The 14842-nt window shown below is 38.7% G+C and overlaps 1 protein-coding gene across 4 annotated transcripts in view; it reads right to left on the reverse strand.

Annotated features, from left to right (window-relative positions):
• Window positions 1–14842, reverse strand: part of furina (furin (paired basic amino acid cleaving enzyme) a) — an 83156-nt gene that overhangs the window by 31086 nt on the left and 37228 nt on the right. For all 4 annotated transcript variants that reach the window (XM_086286401.1, XM_086286416.1, XM_086286409.1 and 1 more), the window contains exons 3-4: window positions 10225–10323; window positions 1482–1577 (exon numbers count right to left, since the gene is read on the reverse strand). In XM_086286401.1, coding sequence (XP_086142527.1) covers window positions 1482–1577; window positions 10225–10323 — 195 coding nt within the window. The remainder of the gene's footprint in view (window positions 1–1481; window positions 1578–10224; window positions 10324–14842) is intronic.

Consider the following 14842-nt stretch of genomic DNA (forward strand, 5'->3'; position numbering starts at 1 on the left):
ACAGAATTATTTTTATTCCTCAAGCTTGTACTGCCATTGACACCTTTAAACCATCGACAGGAAAATAAATTAAAACGTAAACGCTGCGATCTGCAATGCTGATTCAGACTGGAAAGGTCTTTTGTGGCTGACACACTTGCTGAATAATAAATCTGAGAGGCATGTCCAAGGTTTCACTTTGGATATTGTTCACCAAATCTTTCCCATCTCTCTTAATCTTAGAATATTTCGAGCAAATGTAGAGCTGAGCATGAGATCTGCCCATGATTTATCAATTGTACAAAAATGAGTCTAATCGGACTTTTTTCCCCTCTTTGATAAATATAAGCATTATTAAATATTCATTGTAACAGCAGATGCTGGAAACCCTGCCAACAGACCCACGCACACCCTCCTGTGGTCAGTCTGGTTCAGTTTTAATGAGAATCAGACTTATTTAGTGCATTGAGAGAAGAGCAGCACATTACTGATGCTCACGACCTCTTTGGACAATTGAGTATCACCAATATTATTCAAATCCACCCAATGCATTTTGCATAATGACAACCATTTACTTATTTTCTTCATTTTATTTCTGCAAGGCTGAAACAGACAGAAGTATAATCCTCTTCTGTGCTCTCCAGTGGATTAGCTGGACAAAAGGAATGATTAGAATCATTAGCTGCAGCCCTCGAAAGACACTAAAAGCACTCCCCCAACTTTCACATAAAACATATCTACATGTATCACAGACAGGTTTTTACTAAACAGTTCAACTCTTAAATGCTGTGAACTTGGCACATTTACTTATCAAAGTGCCACTAAATGTTCAAGCACAGTGGAGAACAGTGCGTTAAAGGGAAGACATTTTGAACAAGTGGTGAAACAAGCGTGCTTTGCATCACCATGAATAATCTTCTGCCTCAAGCAACCTCACAGTAATTGCAGGAAGAGTGAGGCTGAACAGAAAATCTCCAGAGTTGTTACTGCTGCTTTTAACAGGCCAGTGTATCAGTGGCATTCTTCAAGTCGAATGTGAAAATCAATCGACTGAAAACAAGCGCACTTCGAGATGAATCACCCCTCTCTCACTCCGCTTTTTGCTCCTTGTTGCTGTGCCGTTTATGGACCAAAGTAAACCATCAATTTCAAGAAACATGCCATTCAGAGCTGAGGGGAGCTCGGTGTGCGAAAGTATGCTATTGTTAAAGCTGAGTCCTTTAGGTAAAGTCACACTAGAGTGTCTTGTTCTACAAACAAGCCAGACAAACAGCACCCTCCCCGAAAACACACACAAAAAGTATATTGGATTCATACAGGTTTATTTTCAGACCCTGAGGAAATATCACAGCTCTAAATGTAATTACCTATATTGACTTTAGACAGATAAAAAGCTCTACTAGGCTGCAGCACAGAATTCTTATTTATTATTTATTTATTATTTTTCAAAGACAGACAGAAAAAGAAAAGGAAAAAACCCATGGCCTCTTGTTTATACTTACCAGGTACCACTGGTCTCTGAACTTGGGATCTAAAGGCTCTTCAAAAACATCCCTCTTTTTCCTCTGTTTTACCACCTGTTGCTCTGCCCAGGTCACCTAAACAGAGAAAGGACACATTAGGAGTTTAACAATGGTGATTCTTGAAAAATAAAATAAAAAACATTTTAACCACACTCAGAAAACAGTACAAGAAATTTAAATGAACTGGCCACGAGTGTCACCATGTCACATAAATTAATAGAGAGTCCTCAGCAGGACAACAGCAGACATGGTGAGATTAGAGGCACAGGAGCACTATGGACTCCTCACTAATGAGACTCACTGAATTCCAGAGCAGCTCAGGACTAATTAAAAATTTCTGTCTCACTTTGCTTGTGGGTGCACCTAGACAAGTATGCAAACCAACAACAGACAAACGGAGGCAGATTTTGAGCCAACGCCAAACAGAACAGTAACCAAGTCTGCACTGGGTTTTCAAAACATGGGAGCTCTATCAGGAATTGTTGACAGAAGCAGAATACAGTGAATATAAGCCTGCCTTTTTACACCCTCTGCAGAATTGTTCTTGCTGTACTGCAAAACGGCTGGTTACACGGGAACAGGAGAGGGGGAAAAATGTGTCAGAGGAGGAAGACAGAGAAGTGCCTGCTGCAAGGACGAGCACCTGATTTGAAGGACGACTAAATCGCAGCACACCCCTCTCCCCGCCTCTACAGATCACTAGAGACACAAGGCTGAGAGAAGCAAGAAGTAAATGAAGGTCACTTCAACAGCTACACTGAAGCAATGCCAGTTCAAAAAGTGACAAAAGGGAGGTATTTCACTTAAGGTATGTACGTGAGGTCAATCTATTCAAGCGGAAATGTTAACATCCAGATTCATCCGGGGTCAACGGGGGTGAAGTGTTACTGTGGCAGTTTACACCAGACTGAAAATAAGCACGCATATTTATTACAAAAAAAAAAAAAAAAAAGTGTTACCATACACAGAAAAATAAATGTCTACGCTTACTTCCTTTCCATTTTCAATTCTCTTGAAGTGAGATCAAGGTGGTGCAACATCTCAGACTAAAAGGTTACCATGATTCTCTCTCTCCAAGACTGTTATTTATATCTTAACAGCAAATGTCATGTTCTACACAGAGACAACATAATAAAGTATATTAAATATTGCTTCTCAGCACTGAATCAAATTCTATCAAATCTAAAAAAAAGAAGCCAATCAAACGAACCATTCATTTTGCAAGACTCACACAGCAGGTTATGTCCAGGGCAGCTGTGGCTCAGGGGGTCGAGGGGATTGTCTGCAAACTGGAGGGTTGGTAGTTCTGAATGTTAAAGTATCCTCAGGCAAGATACTGAACCTTGAGTTGCCCAGATGCATCCAAAGAACTTAGACATAGAAAAAAAACCAAAACAAAACAAACAAACTGTACTTTTTAGTGGCCCCCATTTGGCCACCCCTATGTAAAAATTCAGGAGCCATCCCTGCCTGTATCATGCGTGCTATTTGCTAACACTTGATGCTGATCTCTCCTCAATCCAAGCTATGTAGAGTTAGCAGCTTTGTAAAGTCCACCTGACAACCATCTCTTCTCTCTCTCACAACAAAGAGCCAACATTTAGTTTTGCCCTGAGAGAGAAGAAGTACTAGAAGTTGCCTATTGATATGAGCTATTGGCTAATGCTTGTAATTTGACTTAGTAGCAGTTAGTAGATATTTGGTTTTATACCGTTTTTGACCTTAGGTTAGAGAACTGTCTTGCTTTTGTTTTTTGTGTTAGTCTAGTGTTGGGTTGGTTTGAAGCCAAAAAGATGTCTAGAAGCAAATAAACTGCTCATCTCTAGACAGGAGATTTAACAAGTACCCTAATTACTCCAAAAAGGGCAGATAACAGTACAGTTTAGAGAAATAAAGCCAGCTGATGATATGCAACGTCTCTCAGTCACTCTAATATTGGCTTCCTAAGGAAAAGGGCACAACTGACAAAAAAGGATGTCTACAGTCAGTTGTACATCGTGACCAATTTGTAATTTTCAGTCATAAAAAAAAAAAAATGACATTTTCTCCTGCGTCATCACGTGGTTCTATGTGACTTTCCCTTCTTCGTTTTCTGCAATGTTTTTATCACACCTTAATCTTGGTTTCACACCTATGCAGGGTCGGTGGTTGTTGTGCAACATTTCCACAATGATTCTCTTCAAACAGATCAAGATTCTTGGAAGACAGAAAATGTTTGCAAAGTCTGATGCAACACAGGAAATTCTAAAATTTGCAACAGAGGATTTTCACTATAAACATGGTGTGTGGAGTGTATACTACTAGATCTAATCTCATCAATTAATGCAAGTCATAGTTCAAGTGTATGCCTTTGGTGCCCTTGAAAGCTATTCACATACACAAAACCATGCAAAAGCAATATCTGACATGCCAGAGAAGGCATGCCACCTTTATCAAACTCTATACATTAAAACCAATATAAAATTAATGATCCTTTTAGGGTCTTTTTCATCTTTGCATGACTAAAAGAAAACACTATGTTTGATACAAACAGCAGCCACTGCAGTTTAGAAATCAGTACTTGTCCCATTAGCTGTTAAGTTTGGTTAAAACACAGGGTTAATCTTTCCTATGTTAGTCATAATAGATGACTGCCAAGTCATACACACTCGACTTCCAGCAAACATGCAGAATAGCTTCCCTGCAGTCGTTACAGTTCCTGCTCCTTTCAGCTTCAGGCATCTCAGTGACACCAGTTATTTCCAGCTAATTTGTGCAGTCAGTCATCTTAATGTCACACACAGTTCTTGGAAATGTCCATCAAACTGAACAAAGACATAATTTTCCACTAATTAATGTATTAGAGAGGAGTACTTTAGTTCTAGTCACAAGGAACTGACAGCAGAGATTAGTGGCCCAGGCGTGTCCATAAACTATGCACGCAATGAGGATGCAGAGTTTTAGAAATGCATCTCCCCGCTGACACCTTACATTATTTACCAATCATTTTTAATAGCGTGTCTTTTCTATAAATTGAGCATCTCCATACTTAAGTAAACAGTGAACAGAAATGGTGTAAGTTATATACTTTTTCAAAACCAAACTTGGAACAGATTCCTACTTTTTCCTGGAGTGTAGCAAGCATTTCCACTTTCTACCTTTTAAAAAGAGTCTTTTGAAAACCTTCAATAGTCTGTGACAGAACACAAAGTATCTATGAAGTTGTCAAATGGGCACTTTTATTAAAAGCAGGCTTTGAAAATTAAAAACTGTCTATCTCATACGCCCAGACCGGCCAACGCACAACTAATGTTTACAAACAGACTGCCTTGGCTCATGTTTAGGTGGAGAGTCCTATCTCTGCAACACATAGGCTCCCCACCCTTCCCATCTTACCCAACCACTGCTTTGCCCTTCATTATACAAACACAGCATCCTCCCACAGGGACCAAGTTGGAGCCTCAAATGAGGAATCATTCCTGTAAAGGAATACAGTAGAGTGCCATTCGTATCACACCTCAGTCACAATGTCATTTATGTTTACAGAGCTGTTATTATTCTTGACATAAAAAGCCTCAACCAGCCAAACCTATTACAGCAAATCCAGCTTACAGTGCTCTGTGTATGCGCGCATCTTCTTTTTCTTCATTTCATTATTTTGTTGAATAGAAGTAAACTTCCCAAACAAACCAAAAGGAAAAGCACAGACGGCATAAAACGGGAAAGCTGAAGTCGTGGAGGTAGTAGATAGACCCAAGCTTTAAATCTTGAACAGACCCTATTAACAGTGCTCTCAGCTCCGTCGTCATTCTATGAGATTTGGCATAGGTCCAGGTGCTTTTGTAAGTAATTAGATGCTCTTCAAAGAGAGTTTACTGAGCCTTTTGTTCAGGCTTCATCTCAATCAGTTTAAAAGCTGCAGAGGGCCTTGCTAAGATTTAAAATTCCTTTTATTTGAAGCATTTCTGCAATATTTTATGGAAAAACACTTGGGCTGATGCAAATGCAAGTCTGACCTGCCGGTTTTCAAGCTCTAATCAAACTATTCATTACAGGAAAGTTTAAAATGTGTAGCAATACTAATACGTTTGCAAGTTAATGATAATTGTGCAAAGCTCTACTGATAAAATAAACTCATGAATACTAATCTGACCATCGTGAACTAGACTGGAGGACATGAAACTGTAAGGCTCCACTTTCTCTGAGTTGCTGTGGGGGAAAAAAGGATTCAAAAACAGGAAATGGAACACCAGCGTTAAAGGAAATCCCAAAGAGGGAGGTGGACCACTTCTAACATGTACGCAAACAAACCCAGCAGAAGTTGTTCTACTCCCAGTGTGCACCTGTACTGCAGAGATGCAGTGTGTGGCCAGAGATACTTCACGGCAGATTTCATTTCATTTCTTCCGAGGCAGGAGTAGTTTTGATGCACATAATGATTCTGCAGATGCACCTGTCGAGATTACGGTAGCGGGCATTAAATTTCGAGGTTTACAGAATAGACAGGACACAATTTAAATGCAAATACATTTATATCGTTTCCAGAGACTTGTAAAAAAAAGCTCCTCTTTGCTTTCATACAACTTACGAGGACAGGAACAGTGTTGAGAAGCTGGAGCCAGATTATAAAAGTAGTATTATTCACAGTTATGTATCATGTTTTTTTAGTCAGTTTTTTTCAGTGAAACCCAGTGCACACAGATCACTGTGATCCAGTGTCAGGGAGAAAAAACAAACAAACAAACAAAAACCCATCAGCATTTAAATGAATAGAATAAAATATATGCAAGTATAATATTATATTCTATATAATATTATAGTTTTTTTCCTTTTCTGCATAATTTAGAATCCACTGCAATCAGCTGGAAGTTATGATTCAACTCTTGATTCCTGCATGTGATTCGGTCTGAAAGTCACCCTAAACTCTCCTGTCACAAAAACAGAAGGTCATTTCCAGCTCCTTCAAAGATTACACAACAACGGGGCAAAAAAATTAACATAAAATACTATAGGAAACCCACTGAGCTGAGCTTAGAGCTGTAATAATTGCTTAATTAATGGATCAAAGGATTATCTCAGGAGGTAAAATGGGTCGCTCATTAATTACAGGGTTGGTGGTTCAGTTCCGGCTCCCTTTTTATGCACCCCTCAGGCCAGACACTGAAACTGGCTTCGGATGGTCACCCCAGCATGTCGCACAATAACCTGCTGCTTTAGCTACATGTGAAGTTGAGGCATGTCATATATCTATAATCCAAATTGATTGGTACACTAGTTGATGTTTGCATTTATGCTTATGGGGTCAGTAATTTAGCAACTTTAGTAGTTAGCAGATACAGACAAAAAGAAAGTTTACTACAAAGCTGCCATGTTTGACGAGTTTTTGTATTTATTTATTTTTTTTATATTGATTTGGTTTTAAGTAGAGATGGCACGATACCACTTTTTAATGTCCGATACCGATATCATAAATTTGGATATCTGCAGATATCGATATGAATCCGATATAGCGCATTTAGTAATCAATAAAACAGTTTTTTATAAATATCTTGCTGCATTTTGTATAAGTTCATACTCTAGTTTTAAAAAAAACAAGAGATTGAAGCTATTCTGTTATACCTGTATGCAAAAAATACACTCTACCCAAAACATTTTATAGTTCAGCAACACTGATCAATCTAATAAATTTAAACCTACACCGTCCTCCCTATTCTGGTATTTTAAAGAGTACTTAGTGGAAATATTAAGCAACCTAACTAATAGGGTTGCCAACTCCCAGCAAAAATATTAGGGAACCACCCCCGCCCTTAATGGATGTATCCATCCATCCATTCGCTTCCGCTTATCCTTTTCAGGGTCGCTGGAGCCTATCCCAGCTGTCATAGGGCGAGAGGCGGGGTACACCCTGGACAGGTCGCCAGTTTGTCGCAGGGCTAACAATGGATGTAATCAACTTTAATTTAATGCAAGTGTAAAACAAATGCACAGAAATCAATTATTTTTCTACAATATTTAAATAGATTCAACATCTCAGGAAAAAGTACTATAGCTTACTAGGGTGTATATTAGACTTATTAGTTACTATATACAATAATGGATTTCTATACATTTAATCAGTTGGCCACTTTTGTTGTAAGATTCAGATAATTATTTATTTATTAAGTTTTTAAATGACATAAAGAAAAATATTTATTTGTGCCCCCCTTTCTCTGTTAATGCCCAAACTGGCCCCCGACAAAACTTTGCTAGACCCGCCCCTGCACAGTTACCAGCCGTCAGCTATGTAGAAAAGGATCCTGCTGTTATTTGTCTCTCAGAAACAGTTCATAACTTCCCTTCAACTCATTCATGTCACCTAAAAGGTAAACCTGTTTCTCCATCACCTGTTCAGCTCTGATGATTCAGTAAGAACATCTCCTGGTTTCATCTTCATGTTTCCCTCTCATATCCAAACCGATGTCATGACCAGCAGCTTTTACAGCTGTGGCTCCAGCAAACATCAGCTGATACTAGAAAGTAATATTAAATACATTCTAACAGCTTATCAAGCTTAAACATGCTGCTGTTGTTTATACGCTGTTCTACTCTTTCTGGTGCAAAATGGGTGATAAAATGGGTGATAAACGTCTCTTGTTTGTGATAAACAAACAAGAGACTTGCGGCAGAAGAGCCGATCAGCTGATCATTGATCAGTTTCATGTTTGAAGTAATAACAGGAGAGGAAGGAGGAGTGAATGAGAGAAGTAGATGCAACTGCACAGCAAAGACAGAATAACTCCAGCTTTGTGTCTTAATTCTAGCTGAAGTACGGGACAAATCGCTTCCTTTTCACCTCAATATGGAACTCCAATGGCCAGTCTAGCTGTGGCTCAATATATCAGTTGTTAAGCTTAACGTGGAAATACTATGCAAACATTCAGGGATGAACTTACACACTTGCTTTACTTCTCTGGGACCGTTTTCGCCAAGATGAATTGCCGCGGTTAGGAAGCATGTAGCGAGGCTCCAAATGCTCCAACAGACCGCCAACAGCCACTCTATCACGTGACACTTACTGCTCCGATGCACCGATCTGGGATACGCCAAGTAACGTGTTTTGTGAGGTGATTTTGTGATACTTCGGATCAGATTACATTTTTTATTTCTCTCCGATATCCGATCCAGTAATTTAGGTCAGTATCGGACTGATACGTAATATCGGATTGGTCCATCTCTAGTTTTAAGTGTCTATTTTCAAAATGAACGATTTTCTTTTATTTAGAAGCATTAAAAACAATCCTTCAAACATTCTCTTTCTCACTTGCTTTCCCACAGCCATGAATGCTAATTTCACACCCTTCCCTTTGTCCCTTCCAGTGGGGGGTAGGACACTGACTCATTTTCACACTAACCTCAAACTCCTACAAAAAAAGCAAGAAAACACAGACATGTGAATTTACAAATTACATCAGTTAAGGAGGAGGAAGAATCAGGTCGATAGAGAAGTGCATGTTCACCTTCCAAGCCCTTGAGTAAATGAGGGAGGAGAAAAAAAAAAAGGGGGGGGGGGGGGGGGGGGGAGGAGAGGAAATTGTTTGGACTGACAAACCAGAACCAGAATAAAGATCTTACATTTTTTTTAAGTTAGATTATTATTACAATGCCAAACAATAAAAACAGAATGACTTTAATATTGAACATATGGTAATAAAATGCAAGAAAATCTGCCTGCACAACATAATGGGGTTGTCATCCGTTTTATCAACCTAATTGTTCAATATGTTAAACACGTTTCTTCCCCATTATCCCAGCCCATGTACACTGAACAGCTACTTTATTTGGTACACAGTGGTTTGCCTACGGAACTGCTTTAATTCTTCATAGCATCGTTTCAACAAGGTTGCTGGAAACGTTTCTGAGGTTAGACAAAATCAATGTGCAAAACCAACCGAAATTGACACCAAAGCACAGTTTGTTCACGCCAGCAGATGTGATTCTCTTTCGGTTGTGTGGGAAAATCCCAGCCTTTCTGAAATAGTCAGACTGGCCTGACTGACACCAACAATGATCCAAAAGTCACTTAAATGAATTTTCTCCCTCATTATGACGCTCAGTTTAACCTTTGTCTTGATCGTACCGACATGACTAAATGCACCGAGTTGTTGCCATTGGACTTTCTGATTAGGTATTTGTATGAACAAGCAGTTGAAGAGATGTACCTAACAAAATGGTTGGTGAGCCCACACAAGGCACTAATCTTATTAAAAAACAAACAAACAAAAGCACCAGTGCCATTATTTAGGTTTGTGTATGGAAATAAAACTAGTGTAATATTTGTGTTTGTCTTAAAAGCATTTGTTTATCTGTTTATGTTCTTATGAACTTAGCAAGAGTTTATGTTCCCCCATTTCTGACATTTTAGATGACAACCCACAGCAAATGATTTTAAGAGATGGCTTTATATTTGAAAATAAATAAATAAATTTTAAAAAAAACTACATCCAAAGTAGGATTTATAAGCTTTAAAAGGAGCCCAGAGAGTGCGGTTTACTAGGTCAAACACAATTCTAAAGCCCGATTCACTACAAAGTTCTTCCAAAATGCCAAAAAATAAACCCCAACACTGCAAAAATCCATCACACAAAGAGCGCTCTAGCATAAAGCAGCAGTTTCAACACTTCACACCTAGTCAGTCACCATTACATTAGAAACCAACAGACTTCCTTTGCATGCATGACTTTAGCACCAAAAACAAATGTCTTACCTTGGGATCGTTTAGTAGACGGACGTGCGTCCCCCTGTGATCCGACAGTGATCTCTTCACCACTGTGCGATGCCGAAAGTGATAATAATCGCCAAATACCTGCAGAGATGAGGAGATATGATCCATTATCACATCAGAGCCATTTAAGTCTCTCTGTAGTCTGATAACAGCTCTTCATATGATAATAGGTTCAATAAAGTATGAAATCACTGTAGTCTCTATCCTTTCATATTCTCGACCAATAAATCAATATTTTCAGGAAGATCACAACTGTGTGTACAGAGCCAGTGCAAAGTCAGGCAACACGCAGCTGGCAGTTAATTTATAAAATACACAGGTATTGGTATGACCTTCAGACCAGTTATAGAAATATTTCATAAATATAAACATATGCTCATATAAAGAGTACACATGGTTACATAAAATTCTTAAAGAAAAATGCAACATAACAGATGATTTAAAAAAAAAAAAAAAAAAAATACATGTTTCTATTTACTACAGTCCATCTATAAACCCATTTTGGCCTGGCTTATCTCTCCCATCTTTGCAACCATTTCTCTCCACATTTTGCAGCACCTAATTAGGCTAATGGGCTGCCAGCAATGCATGACACGATGTACTCGCATTGTTTGTGTAAACCTACCGCACCCCACTCATGGTACCACAAACTTGACTTACACATTACTCATTGGGAAATCCTATACGTGACCCATATTCCTCTGTAATCAGTCCATTAATACAGTATGAACCTAGGTTATTAATATTGAGCAGCAGCACACTTGGGAGAACAAGTTGTCTAAGCAAATGAAAAACACTTCACATCACAGCAGAGCAGTTTCAGAGGGAAAGAAACATGGTGGCTTTGTTTTACTTTATTTTTTTAAAAAAGGTATATATTTAAAAAAAAAAAAAAGAAAGAAAAGAAGAAAAAAAAAAAAAAAACACTATAATAACCCATTATCACACTGATCCTTGTTTTCAAAGCCCCGCATTATGAAACGATTCAGTATGTTATAGAAACAATGCAATTAAACATTTTTTAAAAAGGGCTATATTTAGTAATGAAAGTAAAATGTTCTCGGGTGGTGGTAATGAGGCGGTGCCTGTAATTAAGCTTTTTTTTTTTTTTAAAGTTTAGTTTAGGATTTCCAAAGCCAGTTTTGAGTGTTAAAAATGTTGATGGGTAGCCTTAATTAGGAGTGGAGAACAACCATATATAATCAATGTGTCTGCCTGAGCCCGTTAGTCACTGCGCGCTACATGGACTGTTGATACAGTCTAATGAGTGATGACTAAATAAACTAACTAAATGAATTAATGGTGAGAATCTACACATCCCAAAAATAAATTAATTGACACTGAATCCAATTTTATAGTCCATTACCAATTTAAATCATCTTTCAATAAAAAGAAACTGACTCAAGGGGGAGGTTTAGCTTGCTTTTGTACTAGTTCTCTACTGGTGTTTTGACTTTCTGATCAATTATTAAAGCAAATGTACTCATCAGTTAGAGCAAAAATTACCAATGAGTTTTGGAGGAAAAAAAATACCCATTTATGTTCCAACTAATCAAACAATCAAAAAATGTATTGAGTAGCAGCTGATTTTCCCCTTCCTTATGTTTCTCCTCAGTTTCCCTGCTTGTTCCCGCTCGGCATTTGTGTGATTTCTCTCCAGCTGCCACTTGCACACTCTTGCACTGATCCACTAATCAACCTCCGGCTGGATACATTCCGGCTCTTCACTCGATTATCTCACACATTGTGCAGTTAGCCAATGTGTTCCAAATACAACGGACAGCTTCTAGTTCAGTTTTTTTCTTGTGCTACCAAGCCTGCCAGCCCTGCCCCCTCTTCCACATCCACTCATAAGCTCAAGTGCCAGCTACGCTCTCCTTCCTGCTCGCTCCACCTTAAGCAGTTTCCTTCCTCATGCTCATCCTGGCAATGGTACTGTACAACAAATTCAGTTCAACTGCTCATTCTGCTGGAGTCCTGCTTTTGGTTCTCATTCGGCTTCTTTATATTCTGAACCGTTAACTAAAACATACTTACACATTTTTTTGTGTGTGTTGTGTGTCCCAGTAGAGATTGGTGTTGAGCTAAGGTAGTGCAACACTCCTCAACTCTAAAACAGATACGGCTCAGCCTACCAACCTCCTCTGCTCCCATTTAATCACAGTAAACAGGCCAATTCAGCCTGGCTGACACAAAAAGCTCCTGCACACAAAAACCAAAGGACAATAGGGAGGCAATAAGCGAGAGGGAGGACACACTTTACAGTGATATTTAGCTCAGAGGTGGGACTACCAAAACCACAAGTCTCTGTGTGCAAAAATCATTAAAGAACAAGTCTGGATATAAAAGGGGAGAGAACACTGACAACCAAAAGGCATTAGCCGAGCCAACCAACCCTTTTCTGAATAAAAGAATGAAAGCAGGTAGCGTGTCCATTGTGTTTGCCAAGATAAGAGCCTGGGAGGCTGGACACTGATCAAAGACATGGGCAAAGAGTGGCAGGATTCATTAAGCAACCTTAAATAACACCAACATCAGTGAAAAGACTGGCTGAATGGAATAATTGAAACTCATTGCAATGATTGTCAAAGAAGATAAACAAGGTTAAAAACAAAACAAAAGAAAAAGTCACTGTTATCCAACTTGGGAAACCTTTTAATTAAATATATGTGTCTGAAATTTTTATTTCCATAGGTCATAATTATTTCACTTTAAGGCATCTTGTCATCAGATTTTTAGGAAATTTGCAAAGTTATGCCAACCTCCCTACAAAAAAAGGAAAAACAAAAGAACGCCAATCTGGCCTGTGATTAGTTTTTGGACAAAAACACCTTGCATGCACACACATACTCGAGCAGGGACAAAAAGGTCAATTCCCCTGAAAACATCTCAACTGTTACAAATGTATGCGCACACATACACTCACCCACACTTAACCAAAGGAAATCCATTCCAGTCCTGTTAAATGTCTACCCTGCAGCTTAATCATCATCATCAGGCAATCAGCAACAAATCTTAAGAGCTTGTGTTTAACAATTTATCTCAGGATCACACTGTTTCTGTGGGGTTTTAACTGCTTTCCACTGAGAGAGAAAGGGCCATTTACAGCAAAGACACTCACGTGGAAAACTGATCTGGTCCACAACTTCTGATGCGATAAGCTGGGCACCGCTGGAGCACAACAGACTTAACCAGTGCTCACCTAGTGGCCTGTTACTAAAGTGAGGCATTAATCCATCAACCTCATTAATATGCATAGTAACAGACAGTGGAAAATTACTGTCTGCTGCTTTGTTTGCACGTTGGCTCCCTCCTCAGCTGCCAAATTTACCTTTTGGGCAAAGCACTTATTGAAAGGTTTGGTATCTCATCTCCAGAGGCTGTTGACACAATTATGTTTTACAAAGAGCCAAACAATGTCTGGAGACAAATTGGGAAAGAGGTTTGGGGCTGCAATAAGACGATAGCAAACAGTTTCGGATGCTGTGAACATCGAGCCTGTGGATTTTTGAAAATCCCATTCAAGGGGGAGCCATCATTGTGGTTCAACTATGGACACAATGTAGGACATTACCATATTTTGCTCGTGCATCAGTGAGCAGAGATAAATTGAAAAAAAATTAGACTTTCATAGGACAAGTAATCATCCTAAAATAGTTCAGCAACTTGTTTATTTAATGAGGCTGAAGTCCAATTACTCGCTGCGGTGAATGGGCAGAACAGGGCACAGATGGCCACAGTGGCAGCTGGATATAACAAACTGTTTCTTAAAAAAAAAAAAAATAAATGAAATAAAATAAAGACAACAACAGAGTAGACAGACCAACCCGAGCTCCCCGCACACACCTGAAAATGGGCTTTCACAGCTGGTCTATGTTTCTGCCAAACCGCATTTAGTCATTACATGTTCTCTCCTCATTGTTTGCCCCCTTAATTATTTTCCTAGCACACGGCGTCTCTAGTTACTCATTAACCTTTAGTTTTATTTGGCAACTATGCTATGCATTTACTTAATAAGAACGCAAGCTAAATCATCACCACAGTGGCTCAATGGCACTGTTGCCCCACAGGAAGAACAGTGTTTTGAAACCTAGCCACAACAAGGCTGTTTTGTATAAGATTTGTATGTGCTCTGTGTTTGCATAAACTGCCTCCAGTTTTAACCCATCCTATGAGGATCTAAATGCAGACAGCAAACATTTTGCACAAGTTAAAGAAAATTACTCAAAAAAACAAAAACAAACAAACAAACAAAAAAACAACAACACTTGCTTCAAACTTCAATTTAACATTTTTTGTTTTCTGTTGAAGAGCTGTAAATTAAGCAGTGGGTAATTTGACAAACAAAAAATGTCTAAATTAATATAATACAAACTGGAACAAACTGTTAAACATATGAAGCCTTACAAGGTAAAAGCAAGCTACCTTATTTATCAACAACCAATCCATTCTCAACAAGCTACCGCCCTCATTCCTCAGCTCTGTTTATACTGTAAACAGAGATTATAATTCTTGGCACAGTCGACCATTCAGTCTACACAAACTGTTTTGAAGAACTCTGATTAGCTCATTTAATGTTGAACAAAAAAAAGAAAATGGA

This window comes from Aulonocara sp. 'chitande type north' Nkhata Bay, linkage group LG1 (genome assembly GCF_057382095.1).
Source record: "Aulonocara sp. 'chitande type north' Nkhata Bay isolate Kocher_YH1m ecotype deep benthic linkage group LG1, A_spYH_male_GT1.1, whole genome shotgun sequence".
NCBI lineage: Eukaryota > Metazoa > Chordata > Actinopteri > Cichliformes > Cichlidae > Aulonocara > Aulonocara sp. 'chitande type north' Nkhata Bay.